This window comes from Phyllobates terribilis, unplaced genomic scaffold (genome assembly GCF_046119375.1).
Source record: "Phyllobates terribilis strain yellow unplaced genomic scaffold, ASM4611937v1 Scaffold_4__5_contigs__length_816908805, whole genome shotgun sequence".
NCBI lineage: Eukaryota > Metazoa > Chordata > Amphibia > Anura > Dendrobatidae > Phyllobates > Phyllobates terribilis.
This window is the reverse complement of record NW_027362764.1, coordinates 65,015,562-65,037,081: the sequence shown is the minus strand read 5'-3', so window position 1 is coordinate 65,037,081 and position 21,520 is coordinate 65,015,562. Positions and strand designations below refer to the sequence as shown.

At 40.2% G+C, this 21,520-nt stretch overlaps 1 protein-coding gene across 4 annotated transcripts in view; it reads right to left on the bottom strand.

Moving 5' to 3' along the window:
- The window catches only part of ADAM22 (ADAM metallopeptidase domain 22), a 312,368-nt gene that overhangs the window by 4,941 nt on the left and 285,907 nt on the right, over positions 1 to 21,520 (bottom strand). For 3 of the 4 annotated variants that reach the window (XM_073677443.1, XM_073677444.1, XM_073677445.1), the window contains one exon: positions 161 to 284. In XM_073677443.1, the coding sequence (XP_073533544.1) occupies positions 161 to 284 (124 nt within the window). Of the gene's footprint in view, positions 1 to 160; positions 285 to 8,185; positions 8,273 to 21,520 lie in introns of all 4 variants that reach the window. The other variant, XM_073677446.1, reaches the window with a different exon arrangement.

The window sequence follows — 21,520 nt, the reverse complement described above, 5'->3', positions numbered from 1 at the left end:
TGGTGTCTCGGAACTTGATGTGGTAAACAAGATTGTCCATAAAACTTCTTTTTTTTATGCCTTATGTGCAGTATTATGATATTTATACTCTACATTATAATACACGCAAAGCCATAGGACCCCTTAATCAATGGCTGCCTTCCCCACTTTAGCTTCCTACCCGTGCACTCTGTTTGCTTGGTTTCTTCTCCTCGTCGGGAAGTGGGGGCATTGGATAGGGGTACTTTCTGCTGGAAGCGATTGATCCTGTAGATGAGGATGGAGACTTGGCGGGTGACAGTGTTCTGTAAGAAGAAGCACAGGATAAGCAGTGATATTACAGGATAACAATAGTGGGTGACATTTATAGGGAGTCCGCCATTCGAATGACTTTGTTTTCATTATGTGATCCCATATTTTTTTTGGGAGGGTGTGAGAGGAGGGTTCTGGTCTCCTTACCGAAGTAGGTACAATAGTCAAGGCATAGACCCTGTAGTATAATGGAGTCATTAGAATGTGGATATCCCCATAATCTCCCAGAAATGAACAGGAAATTATGTTTTCTTATGGAGAATCTATCCAAGCAAGCGTCGGGTTGGCTGATAATGGTTATAACACCTTATTCCTGTGCACCATTATCCTTGCGTATAATGCTTTCTGGTGAACTGTGACATAATGGCTGCAGCAGCAACATGTAGAGAATTAATGCAAGGACCTAATGCAATGCAGTCTAAAATCTTAGATAAGATGGAGAAAAATAGATCCGAAATTTACTGACATCTACTAGGTAGACCGGACCTTGTTGCACAGCATGTAAGGGTATGAATTACAGCAGAATGAAAGAAGATTTTCAGCGGAGATGATCCATATAGCTCGGCAATTGACTACAACCTTCTGTTTATTGTCATTGTGAATGCTGCCTATCTTGGCTTTTACCTGTCGTTCAGCTTCACTCTAGACCAGTGATTCCCAATCTTATTGCTTTCTGAAGACCGCCTGCAAACTTCTGTCCATGATGGTGCACCCCTTTACATCCATTGCTATCTTAAATAAATTTGGTTTAGGGTTGGGTGTGTAAAGTAATTTATAATTAGGCTACTTTGCCAATCAGTAGCAGGACATTAATCTATTTTTACTGTAGTCTTGCTGCTGGAAACCCCAAAGAACCCTTGTTGGAAAACACTTCTCTAAGTTGTAGAAATGTAAGATTTTTTTTTCTATGAGAGTTTCACAAACTAATATACATTCTAGTACAGAGAAAGACAAAAGAAGAGAAGCATCTTCATAAATGGAGAAGCCATGGATGTGGAGCAACTAACCGTGGTCACTACCACTATTGAGGGAGCACCGAGGCATCTGAAGATGCAGCATTTAAAAAAGTGTTCTCCATGGGCCACACCTGCCCATCCCTGGTCTCCAGATACATCACCTACCAAACTCTGCACTTGGCCATTATCATTGATCTACCTGTTTTTGTCTTCAAGAACGTTACACAAACTAATGAAACGAACTTTATGCAGCTGTTAAAGAAAAAAAGTCAAATGCATAACAGCCACACAGAAGAACCACCGTCCACAACGACTATAAACAATGCCGATCGGTTTACCGGGTATACAGTACAGACCAAAAGTTTGGACACACCTTCTCATTTAAAGATTTTTCTGTATTTTCATGACTATGAAAATTGTACATTCACACTGAAGGCATCAAAACTATGAATTAACACATGTGGAATTATATACTTAACAAAAAAGTGTGAAACAACTGAAAATATGTCTTATATTCTAGGTGCTTCAAAGTAGCCACCTTTTGCTTTGATGACTGCTTTGCACACTCTTGGCATTCTCTTGATGAGCTTCAAGAGGTAGTCACCGGAAATGGTTTTCACTTCACAGGTGTGCCCTGTCAGGTTTAATAAGTGGGATTTCTTGCCTTATAAATGGGGTTGGGACCATCAGTTGTGTTGTGCAGAAGTCTGGTGGATACACAGCTGATAGTCCTACTGAATAGACTGTTAGAATCTGTATTATGGCAAGAAAAAAGCAGCTAAGTAAAACTTTGAAAGTGTTCCCAAGTGCAGTTGCAAAAACCATCAAGAGCTACAAAGAAACTGGCTCACATGAGGACCGCCCCAGGAAAGGAAGACCAAGAGTCACCTCTGCTTCTGAGGATAAGTTGATCTGAGTCTCCAGCTTCAGAAATCGCAGGTTAACAGCAGCTCAGATTAGAGACCAGGTCAATGCCACACAGAGTTCTAGTAGCAGACACATCTCTTCAACAACTGTTAAGAGGAGACTTTGCGCAGCAGGCCTTCGTGGTAAAATAGCTGCTAGGAAACCACTGCTAAGGACAGGCAACAAGCAGAAGAGACTTGTTTGGGCTAAAGATCACAAGGAATGGACATTAGACCAATGGAAATCTGTGCTTTGGTCTGATGAGTCCAAATTTGAGATCTTTGGTTCCAACCACCGTGTCTTTGTGCGACGCAGAAAAGGTGAACGGATGGACTCTACATGTCTGGTTCCCACCGTGAAGCATGGAGGAGGAGGTGTGATGGTGTGGGGGTGCTTTGCTGGTGACACTGTTGGGGATTTATTCAAAATTGAAGGCATACTGAACCAGCATGGCTACCACAGCATCTTGCAGCGGCATGCTATTCCATCCGGTTTGCGTTTAGTTGGACCATCATTTATTTTTCAACAGGACAATGACCCCAAACACACCTCCAGGCTGTGTAAGGGCTATTTGACCAAGAAGGAGAGTGATGGGGTGCTACGCCAGATGACCTGGCCTCCACAGTCACCAGACCTGAACCCAATCGAGATGGTTTGGGGTGAGCTGGACGGCAGAGTGAAGGCAAAAGGGCCAACAAGTGCTAAGCATCTCTGGGAACTCCTTCAAGATTGTTGGAAGACCATTTCCGGTGACTACCTCTTGAAGCTCATCAAGAGAATGCCAAGAGTGTGCAAAGCAGTCATCAAAGCAAAAGGTGGCTACTTTGAAGAGCCTAGAATATAAGACATATTTTCAGTTGTTTCACACTTTTTTGTTAAGTATATAATTCCACATGTGTTAATTCATAGTTTTGATGCCTTCAGTGGGAATGTACAATTTTCATAGTCATGAAAATACAGAAAAATCTTTAAATGAGGTGTGTCCAAACTTTTGGTCTGCACTGTACATCATGGTAACGGTCAAAAATTAGATGTTCTGGTGAACATTCTAACAATGTTACTGATCACTTGTTAGAAATATGGTTTTGCTAAACAGACTAATAATCACTTGCTCATGTAGTGACATTTCGCTCTTCTTTGAGAAGATCTCTCCTTGTCTAGAACTATCTTTCTGGGAGTGAGTTTCTATTTGGTCGATCACTGTGGGGTGATTCAGCCCAAAACCACCCTTACAGTTCAAAATGGTATATTAATGATCATGTGGTATTGGGGATAATATTGCTTTCTACCTGGCAAACCACACGGACATCAATAGTCAATTTGAAAAATACGCCGTGGTGGATATGTGGCAATTCACTTGCATATCCCATATTTACCATCTTTACCATCCTCCTTTAGTGGAGGTTCATAAGCTGGGAATCCCAAACCAACTAGAGACCCAACTGGTCTGTAGACATAACTCGTAGGTGAGACATTGGGCAACCCACAAAAATTAGGCAAAAATACATCTTTTTTTAAGCTTCTTATTTTTCAGGAAATTTGGGTCACCATGACAAAAAATTAATTTGGTGTACAAAAACAATGTGCGTTGAAAGCGGTCTCAGTTGGAAGACTCTATGCAGCCAGTTATGAGCAGCATGGTACAAGCCCACATGCTGTGTAACATCTCTGCAATCCAAAGTAGGTGATTCTTAAAGGATTCTTAAAGGAATTGTCCAACCTTATCCTCCTACCCTATTGTGTGGAGTGCAAGAATAGCCCTGCATGGAGGACAGACAGAAAACCCTAGTGCAAGTGCAAACATAGCCCAATGAGGACTGTATAGTGTTGGTGGATTGTACAATAATATACATACAGTATACATTATACATTGCACATGGAGGGAGGGATTGACCTAAGTCACACAGCAAAAATCTGACATCAGATCGGGAAGGTTGAACTTGCTGGACCTAGGTCTTTTTTCAACCTATGTAACTATATATGTAAGAGTCTATCAATTCAGCAAGCAAAGAAACTTTACAGACACCAGCAGATAGAAGGAAAATTACCCAAAATATGCAGGCTAGACACAACATCGGGAAATCAGAATTCTATTATTATATTTTTTTTAATTTTTATTTTTTGCAACAGTATGTAGAGATAATCAGGTTATCATCTCAATGTATGTTTCAGAAAAAATCTGATTATTGATGCAGTTGAGAAACTTAAATTAAACGGCAATGAATTTCCTGATCCAGCGTTGCACCAAGTAGCTTAGTGATGTGAGAGGGACCGGAGGACAGGGACTCGCTGTATATAACAGGGGGGTAGACAGACAGCTCATGTTTCAGCACGCACAGGTCACCTAGGTTTAAAGCATGGCCATTAATTTCTCCTGGGCTGTGTTCACACTACATCAAGGTTTGTCTATTGATGTGTACATTGTGGGAAAAAAAAAACTCCTGACGTATACACTGACTTTAAACAGGACTGTTGTGGAAAAATTTTGGATTCCCTATATAATACTAATCTTTTTTTTTTCTTTTAACCTGTGCATTGGGCCATTACTCTGTTATTCCTCGTGAACATGTATGAATATTTTGAAAACTGGGCATCACCATCCCCTTGTCAGCCGGTTGTCAGTTTAATCTTATTGTTCCAGGGGGAATAACAGCAACGGCACAACACAGTGCAAAAAAAACCCTCCAAAAATGTTATTTTATGCAGCATGTAGGTAAGACTGGTCCACTTTACAGATGTACTAAATATGGGTGGCATGGACATCTCATCGTTAACACCTTCGTCTTTTTATGATTTATCAAATAAGTAAATATTATTCTGGACAGGGTTTAGGGTGCGATGCACCTTAGACAGCTGTTGTCTGATCGCCCGTCCTTCTGACAGCTGTCTACCACTCCTCTGTAAAGATGAATGCTCGGCTCATATGGGCAATCATGTGTTTTAAATAGTGAGCGTTGAGTAGGCAGCTTCGAGACACCACTAGAGGGGTCTCTCAGAAGAAAATTCCAAACCAGCCCTTCTCCCCCTGATATCATCTGTTAGGAAAGAGTTCCCCATACACATTAGATGATTTGCCAGGTCTGCGGAAATCCACAGGATTGGCTGACTTTTCTCTAACGTGTATAGGGTCCTGAAGATGGATATAAAGTTTGGAGAAAAGTCTTGCCGAATCACAAACAAGCAGTTTTTAAACAACTGGTCGTTTATCCAAACCCCCCCCCCCCTCTCCCTAGAGCATTTTCAGGCTAATCTATGGTACTAGTTCAACGGAAACTAACACCAAAAAGTCTTCAACGTCAATGTCATGATCATGAAGAGCATTTTGTTGCTGTAGATAATCATCTAATGCTCATGACACAATTATAATTTGAGGAACATCAGATCCTACACAGGACATTTGGAAATGAAGAAGACTTACTACTTCTACAACCAAGTAGAGTGATGGTCTCCAACCTGACACTCTCCACCATGACCTGACAGTTTCACAGCAGTGGGAGGTCCACAGGTTGAAGATCAACGATGCCGAAAACAAGTTATATCAACTTACATCTAGGATTTCTGGACCTCCTACTAGATTTCTCATGCCATGCTTCTGAACCAGTGACGTAAACATTGCAGTGAGTTGGATGATGGTTTCTCCAGGAAGAACATGCTGTTAATGTGAGATGTCTGCGGCCTCACGGATAATATTCGACTTCTAAGAGCTATTAATGGTGAAGGGGTGGCATGCACTACACCCTTTATCAATAGCTTCAGTGACACAACATAGATAAGAGCACTATATCTATAATACAAAGCCAAACCCACAAGAAGCAAGAACATGTATGAGGGATATTTATCAAAACGAGTGCCAAGGAGAAGCGGAAAAGTGGCCTACAGCAATTTATCAGGATGCGGCTTTGTACTTCCAAAGGCATAAGGAGAATCAAAGCTGAACTATGATTAATTGCTAGGGGCCATTTCTCCATTTTTGTTTCACCATTTTGATACACTTCCCCCAAGGTTTCTTTTCCAAATGAATTGTCAACTACTGAAAGAAAAATACATCCCCAAACGAAAAAATCTATTTGAGATGTGGTTTCCACAAGGATCCTATGTGGATAGGAATAGTTTAAGTTAGGCTTGTTTTTGGTTACTAGCTATACTTGGTGGTGGTGATTTTTTTTTCTACCTCGTCTGATGTACCAGTGACCACCTAACTAGCACTGACTAGTAGTTTTGGTAATCCCAAAGTAGGCTGGCACCAGGGAAAGGTATGGTTGCCCACCAAGTAGCTAGCAAAATACATTAAAGATGATGTCCATCCAAAAACTAGCTCTAAGGCTATGTTCACATTTCTTGATGAAATTGAATTGAATTCAATTCTTGATGAAATTGAAAAACAACTGCGTGACCACCACTCCTTTCAAATTCCTCCAGAACTAAGAGTTTTGGATCTCCATTCTAGTGATCAGTGGATTTCCCAGTACTGGAGACCCCAGCAGTCATACATTTATCACCAATCCTACAGATAGGAGATACATTTTTTTTGTGGGATAATTTATTTTGAAGGAACATATATCCACATAGATAATTTTATCAATAATGAGCATTTGAGTAATTTATTAATTTATCTAAGGTGACAAAAAACATTGATGGGAATTAGTTCTATCAATTGGTTTGTTTTTTTGGATTAATCAAAGAAACATTTTTTTCTCTGGTATTGGGTGCCATCACTATATTATAAGTTATAACCTATCCATTGGAAAGGGGATAACATGCTGATTGCAGGGGGTTTAACCACTGGGACCCCCAGTGATACCGAGGATGGAATTCTAGAACCCAGGAACTGGGCTCTGAAGAGCCCCATCTTAAATGAGAGGAAGTATGCATGCTCTGTTCACTGCTTATGGGACTGCCAGAGAAATCCGAGTACAGCGCTCAGCTATTTCTCGGGGTTGCATAGCTGAGATTGAGCATGCACACCTTTGATCCCTTCAAGACTGGGTTCTGCAAAGTTCGGTTCCTGCATTCCAAAGTCCCACTCTTTGGATCATTGATGGTCCCAGTGGTCGAACTTCCTGTCATCAGTAAGTTATCCCCTATCCTTTAGTTAGGGTATAACGTAAATTTAAAAAAAAAAAAAAATTTAAAAATAAGTTCTCAATTTTGGACAATCCCTTTTTGAAGAAGGGTCTTCAGGAATAAGCTGGCTTAAACAAGTCCCACTGGTGGGACCCCAGTATCAGATGTAGTCTGTGGGAGAAAACGGTAACAAGAGTTTGATTACTCTGCAGCACCATCACAAGATTAAGCATCTTGTCTAATCGCGGGCACGTTGGGTCCTCCAAAGCAAGAGGCGCTCTGTGTAGCTTCTCTCTTTTGTCTTTTAGATAAGGGTCCTGATTATGTTACTCCCCACAATTCACCTATACAGAATTTAAAAGTTAATTTTCCCAACTTAACAACCCCTTTGACAAGGACGTTCACATCTGATACTCTATACCGCTTCAGGGAAAAAATATCATGGTGGTGCAATATTGGACCATCAACAATATCTCTACTTTTAGATTCCTCCTTTTCTTATCCTTGGAATTAAAGATTGTAAAAAAACATGGCTGCTTTATTATAGAAATAGCGCCACACTTGTCCATAGGCTGCGGTCGGTATTGCACCTCAGTCCCTCTCATTTGAAAACGGCTGAGTTGCAAGAATGGCGCTGATCTAGAACAAGGCAGCCATTTTTTTTATGATCTCATACCACCCGGTTATTGTTACATAATATGGGTGTTTGGACGGACACATCCTTTAATAAATGCCCACAGCTCTTTGTACGATATACATTTTTCATTTAAGGGGATTGTTTTCTCCTTTAAGACAATAAGGTATATACACTCACACTACCAGATATATACATAAAAAAACAAGTGCATACATGTACAGTACAACCGTATATGTATACTGTATGTAGGTATGTATATATGCCAAGCTCCACCATAGCGATATACCGCAACATCGCTCTGAATGTAATAAAGCGTTCCGTTCCGTAATACCTAATATACGGTCCTTCTGTGTTTTTATTCACATCTTCTACCCATATAGCTACATAATGTTGTCTTTTGTACCAAGGGTTAAAATACCTGCAGAAAAGTGATAGGAGGAACAGGAGAACAGAGAAAGCAGAATATACAGTCTGAAAAAAATACAACACGATCACAGAACGAAAAGTGAGAATGGGAACAAAAAGGAGGAGAGAGGTAAGCAGGCAATGAATATAGGTAGATTAGCGTGCGAGGAGAAATCATATATAATAAAGAAGTACTGCCACATTTAATGTATGGCCTTCACTATACAGAGTAGAGTTCATATATTTTTTGTTTATTTTTCTCTAAAAAAAAAAAACAACAGCGCCACTCCTGTATAATGGCTGTGTTTGGTGTTGCAGCTTATTCCTATACAAGTCAAAATCTGCAGTACCAGCCATGGACAAGATAGGCGCTGTTTGCTGGAAAAAAAATAATCAACCTCATATAAACTTGAAGGAAAAAGAAAACACAATAGGCCTCATTTATTAAAACTAAAAGAAAAACTCTTTGTTGCCAGTGGCAACCAATCACAACGCAACTTTAATATTAGCAGGTCAGTTTAAGAAATACAAGCTGAGCTATGACTGGTTGCTATGGGCAACAAAGGCAGATTCAATAAATGAGGCATGAAACGGTAGACCTCATTTATCAAGATGGGCTTTGTTGTCCATAGCAACCAATTGGAGCTAAGATTTAATTTCTTAATCTGATCTGAAGAAATGAAAGCTGTTCTCTGATTGGTTGCTATGGGCTACAACTACAGCAGAGGCCTACACTTTACTATTAGACAGTTGAGGCCCACACTTTAATAGTAAAAGTGTGAGCCTCAACTGTTTAATAGTAAAAGTGTGAATCTTTACTGTCTAATAGAAAAAGTGTGTTATTCAACTGTCTAATAGTAAAAGTGTGAATCTTTACTGTCTAATAGTAAAAGTGTGGGCCACGACTGTCTAATAGTAGAAGTGTAGGCCTCTGCTGTAGTTGTAGCCTAAAGTAACCAATCAGAAAACAGCTTTCATTTTTTTCAGAGCAGATTAAGAAATGAAAGCTGTTCTCTGATTGGTTGCTATGGGCTACAACTACAGCAGAGGCCTACACTTTACTATTAGACAGCCCAGGCCCACACTTTATTATTAGACAGCCCAGGCCCACACTTTTACTAGTAAACAGTTGAGGCCAACACTTTTACTATTAGACAGTTGAGGCTCACACTTTTACTATTAGACAGTTGAGGCTCACACTTTTACTATTAGACAGTTGAGGCTCACACTTTTACTATTAGACAGTTGAGGCTCACACTTTTACTAGTAGACAGTTGAGGCCCACACTTTTACTATTAGACAGTTGAGGCTCATACTTTTACTATTAGACAGTTGAGGCTCACACTTTTACTATTAGACAGTTGAGGCTCATACTTTTACTATTAGACAGTTGAGGCTCATACTTTTACTATTAGACAGTTGAGGCCCACACTTTTACTATTAGACAGTTGAGGCTCACACTTTTACTATTAGACAGTTGAGGCTCACACTTTTACTGGTAGACAGTTGAGGGCCTCAACTGTCTACTAGTAAAAGTGTGAGCCTCAACTAGGTGACAGGTGGGTCCCTCCTAGCAACCCCAAAACAACATATCCATGGGGCCAGGTGACTTCTTCATCCTCTCCTGGACTCCCCAAAATGTATTCATGTCTCTCTGATGGTTAATGGAGCAGATCCGAATCTTTCCAGTCATGGTCGGTACCCTTAGGCTAGAATAATATAGAATTCAAATCTGTGTCTCTTTGGTAATGCCATGCAATCCATCTGCGGTCCTGGAGGATGTCTCTCATTCTCCTTCCAAAGTCTGTCTCAATCTCTGTCCCAAGACTCCCTCTGTCTCAGAAACACATCTCCTTTCTGCTTCTCTGGGCTCAAGTCTGACCCTTACAAAAAAACACATGTCCCTACTTAAATACCCATCCACAGGTTAAGAATTAGGGATGTTATTATTCCACAGGGCTTGAGTATCCACAGCTCATCCCCCAAGATTGACTGGCAAACACCCTACAATGGTATTTAACATATCTAGCAAACATTCATTGTTCTAACTAATCAATTTACATAGTTGGTATACAGTGGGCTGTTGTAAATACACATCATTGATTCAGAATCAAAGAGCAGATAACATTCAGGGTTATACAAATACTATGACCTTTAGAAATACACAAACATATACAAGTAAATTTAAACACAATAGTGTATTTCTCTTGACTTACCAAATGTAATCGTCTGGCTTATTAAGATTTTACTCTGTATCGTCACAGTAGTGTATTACAAAAATTCATAACTTTGTAAAGACCAATCAATTACTAAATTGAAAAAAAGTTGAATTACTCTTTAAGGAAAAGGTAGAGGCTATTCCTCACTTGATGGCGAGGACAATTATTTTGGGGATTTACCTATTTTCTTCAAACATTAAAAGTAACCCAGATATCACAAAATAGAATAGAGTTTTTTGCACTCAGTGAAAAGTAAGAGAAAATCTTTTGGAGTGCTGTACTTTTTTTTTTTTTTTACATCAATGATAAATTTCCTGGCACTGCGCCAAATTTTTTTAAATTTAGGCATGTCCACAAGTTCTCCCCTGAGATGGGCGTTCCTGTCCTGTTTGGGTTGTTTTTGGGGCAGCCAAGGGGGCAGGACTTAAACATTGATAAGTATGTAGTCATACAGAAATCGACATTATTTGGAGATGAAGTGTTATGTTTCATATTTGTAAGGAATTGTGGAAATAATTGGTGCCAATTAAGCAGTTGTTCAAAAATAATTATGAATAAAATAAAGACCGAATTAGGGATTATAGATCAATTTACCTTATCATACCACAACTTAACATGATGGTTCTTCCCTCTCCATAGTTATTAACATAGGCGTTGGCAATTTAGGGAAACCTTAGCCCTTTTCACATTTCTATCAAGGTATATCCCATCCCTGCACGAAAACACCCATTTTTGGTTGAGGTTTGTGTAAACCTCGACCAGGGACACCACAAATACCAGGGACCAGGGACAGTTCCTGCAAATTTAGGACAGTTGACACGTATGTCCCTCTACTAGGAGCCTCACTTCCTCACAGAACTCTACGTTTCAAGATGTCTTTATTTTTGCTGCTTATGTGCAAGTGCCCTACTTACGGTGTAAGATCTAGATATATACACCGATATATACTGCTGTATCTGCGACCACACTTGGTCTACCTTGTGCATTGTTGGGGGAGATTTATGAAACCATTTAAGCACTGCTCATAACAACCAAGTCAGAGCGCAGCTTTTATTTCTTATAGTGCTCTTGAAAAATGTAAGCTGCTCTGTGATTGGTTGCTGTGAACAACAAAGACCATTTTGCTACACAGTTTTCATAAATCTTTGTCTTTGTCATTTTGGTTTTATTGAACACAGTGGGACTAAACTGTCTAATGGTAAAAAGAAGTGTGGGCCTCTGCTGTCTAATGGTAAAAGTGTGGGCCTCAACTGTCTAATAGTAAAAGTGTGGGCCTCAACTGTCTAATAGTAAAAGTGTGGGCCTATGCTGTCTAATAGTAAAAGTGTGGGCCTCAACTGTCTAATAGTAAAAGTGTGGACCTCTGCTGTCTAATAGTAAAAGTGTGATCCTCAACTGTCTAATAGTAAAAGTGTGAGCCTCAAGTGTCTAATAGTAAAAGTGTGGGCCTTGGCTGTCTAACAGTAAAAGTGTGAGCCTCTGCTGTCTAATAGTAAAAGTGTGAGCCTCAACTGTCTAATAGTAAAAGTATGGGCCTCTGCTGTCTAATAGTAAAAGTGTGGGCCTCTGCTGTCTAATAGTAAAAGTGTGGGCCTCAACTGTCTAATAGTAAAAGTGTGGGCCTCAATTGTCTAATAGTAAAAGTGTGAGCCTCAACCGTCTACTACTAAAAGTGTGAGCCTCAGCTCTCTAATAGTAAAAGTGTGAGCCTCAGCTGTCTAATAGTAAAAGTGTGGGCCGCAACTGTCTACTAGTAAAAGTATGAGCCTCAACTGTCTAAGAGTAAAAGTGTGGGCCTCTGCTGTCTAATAGTAAAAGTTTGGGCCGCAACTGTCTAATAGTAAAAGTGTGAGCCTCAACTGTCTACTGGTAAAAGTGTGAGCCTCAACTGTCTAATAGTAAAAGTGTGAGCCTCAACTGTCTACTAGTAAAAGTGTGAGCCTCAACTGTCTAATAGTAAAAGTGTGAGCCTCAACTGTCTACTAGTAAAAGTGTGAGCCTCAACTGTCTAGTAGTAAAAGTGTGGGCCTCAACTGTCTAGTAGTAAAAGTATGAGCCTCAGCTGTCTAATAGTAAAAGTGTGGGCCTCTGCTGTCTAATAGTAAAAGTGTGGGCCTCAACTGTCTAGTAGTAAAAGTGTGGGCCTCAACTGTCTAGTAGTAAAAGTGTGAGCCTCTGCTGTCTAATAGTAAAAGTGTGAGCCTCAACTGTCTAATAGTAAAAGTGAGGGCCTCTGCTGTCTAATAGTAAAAGTGTGGGCCTCAACTGTCTACTAGCAAAATTGTGAGCCTCAACTGTCTACTAGTAAAAGTGTGAGCCTCAGCTGTCTAATAGTTAAAGTGTGGGCCTCGGCTGTCTAATAGTAAAAGTGTGAGCCTCAACTGTCTAATAGTAAAAGTGTGGGCCTCAACTGTCTACTAGTAAAAGTGTGAGCCTCAGCTGTCTAATAGTTAAAGTGTGGGCCTCGGCTGTCTAATAGTAAAAGTGTGAGCCTCAACTGTCTAATAGTAAAAGTGTGGGCCTCTGCTGTCTAATAGTAAAAGTGTGGGCCTCAACTGTCTAATAGTAAAAGTGTGGGCCTCAACTGTCTAATAGTAAAAGTGTGGGCCTCAACTGTCTACTAGTAAAAAGTGTGAGCCTCAGCTGTCTAATAGTAAAAGTGTGGGCCTCTGCTGTCTAATAGTAAAAGTGTGGGCCGCAGCTGTCTAGTAGTAAAAGTGTGGGCCTCAACTGTCTACTAGTAAAAGTATGAGCCTCAACTGTCTAATAGTAAAAGTGTGAGCCTCAACTGTCTACTGGTAAAAGTGTGAGCCTTTACTGTCTAATAGTAAAAGTGTGAGCCTCAACTGTCTAATAGTAAAAGTGTGGGCCTCAACTGTCTAATAGTAAAAGTGTGAGCCTCAACTGTCTAATAGTAAAAGTAAGAGCCTCAACTGTCTTATAGTAAAAGTGTGGGCCTCAACTGTCTAATAGTAAAAGTGTGGGCCTCAACTGTCTAATAGTAAAAGTGTGGGCCTCAACTGTCTAATAGTAAAAGTGTGGGCCTCAACTGTCTAATAGTAAAAGTGTGAGCCTCAACTGTCTACTAGTAAAACTGTGAGCCTCAACTGTCTACTAGTAAAAGTGTGAGCCTCAACTGTCTAATAGTAAAAGTGTGGGCCTCAACTGTCTAATAGTAAAGTGTGGGCCTCAACTGTCTAATAGTAAAAGTGTGGGCCTCAACTGTCTAATAGTAAAAGTGTGGGCCTCAACTGTCTAATAGTAAAAGTGTGGGCCTCAACTGTCTACTAGTAAAAGTGTGAGCCTCAGCTGTCTACTAGTAAAAGTGTGAGCCTCAGCTGTCTAATAGTAAAAGTGTGAGCCTCAGCTGTCTAATAGTAAAAGTGTGGGCCTCAACTGTCTAATAGTAAAAGTGTGGGCCTCAACTGTCTAATAGTAAAAGTGTGGGCCTCAACTGTCTACTAGTAAAAGTGTGAGCCTCAACTGTCTACTAGTAAAAGTGTGAGCCTCAACTGTCTAATAGTAAAAGTGTGGGCCTCTGCTGTCTAATAGTAAAAGTGTGAGCCTCAACTGTCTACTAGTAAAAGTGTGAGCCTCAACTGTCTACTAGTAAAAGTGTGAGCCTCAGCTGTCTAATAGTAAAAGTGTGGGCCTCGTCTGTCTAATAGTAAAAGTGTGGGCCTCAACTGTCTAGTAGTAAAAGTGTGGGCCTCAACTGTCTACTAGTAAAAGTATGAGCCTCAACTGTATAATAGTAAAAGTGTGAGCCTCAACTATCTAATAGTAAAAGTGTGGGCCTCAACTGTCTAATAGTAAAAGTGTGAGCCTCAACTGTCTACTAGTAAAAGTGTGGGCCTCAACTGTCTTATAGTAAAAGTATGAGCCTCAACTGTCTACTAGTAAAAGTGTGAGCCTCAACTGTCTAATAGTAAAAGTGTGGGCCTCTGCTGTCTAATAGTAAAAGTGTGAGCCTCAGCTGTCTAATAGTAAAAGTGTGAGCCTCAGCTGTCTAATAGTAAAAGTGTGGGCCTCTACAGTCTAATAGTAAAAGTGTGAGCCTCAACTGTCTAATAGTAAAAGTGTGGGCCTCTGCTGTCTAATAGTAAAAGTGTGAGCCTCAACTGTTTAATAGTAAAAGTGTGGGCCTCAACTGTCTAATAGTAAAAGTGTGAGCCTCAACTGTCTACTAGTAAAAGTGTGAGCCTCAACTGTCTAATAGTAAAAGTGTGGGCCTCTGCTGTCTAATAGTAAAAGTGTGAGCCTCAGCTGTCTAATAGTAAAAGTGTGGGCCTCTACAGTCTAATAGTAAAAGTGTGAGCCTCAACTGTCTAATAGTAAAAGTGTGGGCCTCTACAGTCTAATAGTAAAAGTGTGAGCCTCAACTGTCTAATAGTAAAAGTGTGGGCCTCTGCTGTCTAATAGTAAAAGTGTGAGCCTCAACTGTCTACTAGTAAAAGTGTGAGCCTCAACTGTCTAATAGTAAAAGTGTGGGCCTCTGCTGTCTAATAGTAAAAGTGTGAGCCTCAACTGTCTAATAGTAAAAGTGTGGGCCTCTACAGTCTAATAGTAAATGTGTGAGCCTCAACTGTCTACTAGTAAAAGTGTGAGCCTCAACTGTCTACTAGTAAAAGTGTGAGCCTCAACTGTCTAATACTAAAAGTGTGAGCCTCAACTGTCTAATAGTAAAAGTGTGAGCCTCAACTATCTAATAGTAAAAGTGTGAGCCTTAACTGTGTAATAGTCAAAGTGTTGGCCTCAACTGTCTAGTAGTAAAAGTGTGGGCCTCTGCTGTCTACTAGTAAAAGTGTGAGCCTCAACTGTCTAATAGTAAAAGTGTTGGCCTCAACTGTCTACTAGTAAAAGTGTGAGCCTCAACTGTCTAATAGTAAAAGTGTGAGCCTCAACTGTCTACTAGTAAAAGTGTGAGTCTCAACTGTCTAATAGTAAAAGTGTGGGCCTCAACTGTCTTATAGTAAAAGTGTAAGCCTCTGCTGTCTAATAGTAAAAGTGTGAGCCTCAACTGTCTAACAGTAAATGTGTGGGCCTCAACTGTCTAATAGTAAAAGTGTGAGCCTCAACTGTCTACTAGCAAAAGTGTGAGCCTCAACTGTCTAATAGTAAAAGTGTGGGCCTCTGCTGTCTAATAGTAAAAGTGTGAGCCTCAACTGTCTAATAGTAAAAGTGTGAGCCTCAACTGTCTACTAGTAAAAGTGTGAGCCTCAACTGTCTACTAGTAAAAGTGTGAGCCTCAACTGTCTAATAGTAAAAGTGTGAGCCTCTGCTGTCTAATAGTAAAAGTGTGAGCCTCAACTGTCTACTAGTAAAAGTGTGAGCCTCAACTGTCTACTAGTAAAAGTGTGAGCCTCAACTGTCTACTAGTAAAAGTGTGAGCCTCAACTGTCTAATAGTAAAAGTGTGAGCCTCAACTGTCTAGTAGTAAAAGTTTGAGCCTCAACTGTCTACTAGTAAAAGTGTGAGCCTCAACTGTCTAATAGTAAAAGTGTGGGCCTCTGCTGTCTAATAGTAAAAGTGTGAGCCTCAACTGTCTACTAGTAAAAGTGTGAGCCTCAACTGTCTAATAGTAAAAGTGTGAGCCTCAGCTGTCTAATAGTAAAAGTGTGAGCCTCAACTGTCTAATAGTAAAAGTGTTGGCCTCAACTGTCTACTAGTAAAAGTGTGAGCCTCAACTGTCTAATAGTAAAAGTGTGAGCCTCAACTGTCTACTAGTAAAAGTGTGAGTCTCAACTGTCTAATAGTAAAAGTGTGGGCCTCAACTGTCTTATAGTAAAAGTGTAAGCCTCTGCTGTCTAATAGTAAAAGTGTGAGCCTCAACTGTCTAACAGTAAATGTGTGGGCCTCAACTGTCTAATAGTAAAAGTGTGAGCCTCAACTGTCTACTAGCAAAAGTGTGAGCCTCAACTGTCTAATAGTAAAAGTGTGGGCCTCAACTGTCTAATAGTAAAAGTGTGAGCCTCAGCTGTCTAATAGTAAAAGTGTGAGCCTCAACTGTCTAATAGTAAAAGTGTTGGCCTCAACTGTCTACTAGTAAAAGTGTGAGCCTCAACTGTCTAATAGTAAAAGTGTGAGCCTCAACTGTCTACTAGTAAAAGTGTGAGTCTCAACTGTCTAATAGTAAAAGTGTGGGCCTCAACTGTCTTATAGTAAAAGTGTAAGCCTCTGCTGTCTAATAGTAAAAGTGTGAGCCTCAACTGTCTAACAGTAAATGTGTGGGCCTCAACTGTCTAATAGTAAAAGTGTGAGCCTCAACTGTCTACTAGCAAAAGTGTGAGCCTCAACTGTCTAATAGTAAAAGTGTGGGCCTCTGCTGTCTAATAGTAAAAGTGTGAGCCTCAACTGTCTAATAGTAAAAGTGTGAGCCTCAACTGTCTACTAGTAAAAGTGTGAGCCTCAACTGTCTACTAGTAAAAGTGTGAGCCTCAACTGTCTAATAGTAAAAGTGTGAGCCTCTGCTGTCTAATAGTAAAAGTGTGAGCCTCAACTGTCTACTAGTAAAAGTGTGAGCCTCAACTGTCTACTAGTAAAAGTGTGAGCCTCAACTGTCTACTAGTAAAAGTGTGAGCCTCAACTGTCTACTAGTAAAAGTGTGAGCCTCAACTGTCTAATAGTAAAAGTGTGATCCTCAACTGTCTACTAGTAAAAGTGTGAGCCTCAACTGTCTAATAGTAAAAGTGTGGGCCTCTGCTGTCTAATAGTAAAAGTGTGAGCCTCAACTGTCTACTAGTAAAAGTGTGAGCCTCAACTGTCTAATAGTAAAAGTGTGGGCCTCTGCTGTCTAATAGTAAAAGTGTGAGCCTCAACTGTCTAATAGTAAAAGTGTGAGCCTCAACTGTCTACTAGTAAAAGTGTGAGCCTCAACTGTCTACTAGTAAAAGTGTGAGCCTCAACTGTCTAATAGTAAAAGTGTGAGCCTCAACTGTCTAATAGTAAAAGTGTGAGCCTCTGCTGTCTAATAGTAAAAGTGTGAGCCTCAACTGTCTTATAGTAAAAGTGTGAGCCTCAACTGTCTACTAGTAAAAGTGTGAGCCTCAACTGTCTAATAGTAAAAGTGTGGGCCTCAACTGTCTACTAGTAAAAGTGTGAGCCTCAACTGTCTAATAGTAAAAGTGTGGGCCTCTGCTGTCTAATAGTAAAAGTGTGAGCCTCAACTGTCTACTAGTAAAAGTGTGAGCCTCTACTGTCTAATAGTAAAAGTGTGGGCCTCTGCTGTCTAATAGTAAAAGTGTGAGCCTCAACTGTCTTATAGTAAAAGTGTGAGCCTCAACTGTCTACAAGTAAAAGTGTGAGCCTCAACTGTCTAATAGTAAAAGTGTTGGCCTCAACTGTCTAATAGTAAAAGTGTGAGCCTCTACTGTCTAATAGTAAAAGTGTGGGCCTCTGCTGTCTAATAGTAAAAGTGTGAGCCTCAACTGTCTTATAGTAAAAGTGTGAGCCTCAACTGTCTACTAGTAAAAGTGTGAGCCTCAACTGTCTACTAGTAAAAGTGTGAGCCTCAACTGTCTAATAGTAAAAGTGTGAGCCTCAACTGTCTAATAGTAAAAGTGTGGGCCTCTGCTGTCTAATAGTAAAAGTGTGAGCCTCAACTGTCTTATAGTAAAAGTGTGAGCCTCAACTGTCTAATAGTAAAAGTGTGAGCCTCAACTGTCTACTAGTAAAAGTGTGAGCCTCTACTGTCTAATAGTAAAAGTGTGGGCCTCTGCTGTCTAATAGTAAAAGTGTGAGCCTCAACTGTCTTATAGTAAAAGTGTGAGCCTCAACTGTCTACTAGTAAAAGTGTGAGCCTCAACTGTCTACTAGTAAAAGTGTGAGCCTCAACTGTCTAATAGTAAAAGTGTGGGCCTCTGCTGTCTAATAGTAAAAGTGTGAGCCTCAACTGTCTACTAGTAAAAGTGTGAGCCTCAACTGTCTAATAGTAAAAGTGTGGGCCTCTGCTGTCTAATAGTAAAAGTGTGAGCCTCAACTGTCTACTAGTAAAAGTGTGAGCCTCAACTGTCTACTAGTAAAAGTGTGAGCCTCAACTGTCTAATAGTAAAAGTGTGAGCCTCAACTGTCTAATAGTAAAAGTGTGAGCCTCAACTGTCTAATAGTAAAAGTGTGAGCCTCAACTGTCTAATAGTAAAAGTGTGGGCCTCTGCTGTCTAATAGTAAAAGTGTGGGCCTCTGCTGTCTAATAGTAAAAGTGTGGGCCTCAACTGTCTTATAGTAAAAGTGTGAGCCTCAACTGTCTAATAGTAAAAGTGTGAGCCTCTGCTGTCTAATAGTAAAAGTGTAGTAGTCAACCCTGGAAGTCTCCAAAGTCGCGGTTGTTCTATCCCAGGCGGGCGGAGAAGAAAGGGTGAGACTGTGTAATGTTGCACCATCTTGGGTATTTGCTGGGACTGTTCTGTGTGTTTATTGTCCACTTTGTGGTTCAATAAAGTATTACTATGCTGCTTTATCCTCACCCTGTGTTGTCTGAGTAGCGTTACGCCCACGGAAGACCCCGGGTCTATATTACCAACTACAACAACTACATTACGTTATTTTGCTTTCTTCATACCTAATCTCCATGTTGCATTGCTTTATTACCTATACACTGTAGTTTAAGCTCCCCAAAAATCTGCTTTCAACTGCTGGTCAGCAAGAATCCATACTCTATCCACAATCAGAGTATCTGACATTTGCTGTCTGAACCTCTCTGATCCACACTCCAGTATTCAGACAAGTAAAGTCCCTAACACAGATTGTTTGTAACTAGAGTACAGATTCTTGCTGAGCAGCAATTAAAAGCAGTTTCTAAAGGATCACATGAACTAGATACTGAAACATCGATGCAGCAATTTATTTTTTTTTGGCGGAGAAGTATGCAAAATAAGGTAATGAGGTATACGACAAAAAATTCATAGCTTTGCAAAACTTTTTTAACTTTATTACATTTTACTGTACTTCAGAAATACAAATTCAGTTAAAAAGTCCAGTCATTAAAGAATGCATATACAAATACCCCATTTACCTTCACCCTCCTTCCTTACTCCCCCCTATCACCTGTCCCCCCAACCATCCACATTACTTTTGCTGTGTGAAAGAAAAAAAATGAGAAGGAATGACTTGGACTTATCCATTAATTACGGTATACCAAACTTCTCAATTCTCTCCCCACCCTACTCTATATTCATCTCCACTTCTCAAAATCGACCCTTGCATACCATGTTTTTTCATATTCTTTAGATGATATTTTCGCACTTGGCTGTATAAGGCTTTTCCTCTGAACCCCATACTCTAGTTATCAATCGTCTCATCAGAAACAACAGTTTTGAGTTTCTCATTCTTTATGTTCTTTTTTAACTCTGTGCATTTATAAGATGAGAGCAACATTCCACTCCGAAGCAATTCTCATATACTACACCAAATATACCAGACCAAAACAGCTCTGAAGTTTACATTCCCATTATCATATGCAAAAATCCAGCATTGGGCAGATTACAACGTTGCATTTCTATTCAATTTATTTAACAGTTCAGGGTTATATTACAATCTTTGTACAATATTAAATTAAATAAATCTATGGTTAGCATTGAGTGGGAGCTAACCTATATTGTTATAGATATCCTCCCAGTGTAAACTACTCAATCCCCTCCTATTCAAATATCCACGGACTCTTGAGTAATACTCTTCTATTATATATATATATATATATATATATATATATATATATATGAATTGATAATACACTTATAAATCTCTGATAATGGTTTACTTCTCTTGATTGGGCGAGTTAAATGGTATCTGTACTTTCAAGTAAGTTTTCAGAAGAAGCTGTCCTGTGTGTGTACATGAGGAATAACATTATATCTGCCCAGTATATGACTCGTATTTTGTATTTTCACCAGTTTTCCTCTATACAGACTCTATCTCTTAATTTGCAATCCACTGGGAGTTGGGGGGAGGATACTTGCTGCTGCAATCTCTCCTAGACACAGCACAGTACACATCAATAGTATAATGGCCCCCACATAACCTTCTAAATATTACCAAGCCCCCCACATAGCCCTCCAAATAGTATAATGGCCCCCACATAACCCTCCAAATAGCATAATGGCTCCCACATAACCCTCCAAATACTATAATACCCCCCACACAGCCCTCCAGATAGAATAATGGCCCCCACATAGCCCTCCAAATAGTATAATGGCTCCCACATAGCCCTCCAAATAGTATAATGGCCCCCACATAGCCTTCCATATAGTATAATGGGCCCCACTTTGCTTTCTATGTAGTATAATGCACCCCACACTACATTCCATATAGTATAACGTGCTCCACATTGCCTTCCACGTAGTGTAATGCGCCCACATTGCCTTCCATATAGAATAATGGGCCCCACATTGGCTTCCATGTAGTATAATGTACCCACATAGCCTTCCACATACTGTAGTATAATGCTCCCCACATTGCTTTCCATATAGTTTCATGTGCCCCACATTGCCTTCCATATAGTACAACGTACCCCACATTACCTTCCATATAGAATAATATATAGAATAAGGGGCCCCATATTGCCTTCCATGTAGTATAATGCACCCCACATAACCTTCCATATAGTATAATGCACCCCACATTGCCTTCCACGTAGAATAATGCACCTCACATTGCCTTACACATAGTATAATGCACCCCACATTGCCTTACACATAGTATAATGCACCCCACATTGCCTTCCATATAGTATAATGCACCATGACTCCCCCCCAGGCCCTCCAAACAGTATAATGGCCCCTCAATGTATTCAATGATTTAAAAAAATAAATACTCACCTCTGACCGCTTCCCCGCTGCTCCGGTCTCTGCACAGTGTCGCACATCTCAGCCAGTGGGTGCGATATAGTGACGTCATTGCGCTTTCTGTGCTGAGATGTCAGAGCTCAGACACATAGGGAGAATGATGATTGAGGGAGCATCAGTTGACGGCTCCCTCTTCCATCATTGCTTTCATCTGTAAGCCGATACAGTTGAAAGTGTGATGCAGGGCAGAAAGGGGGGAAATCC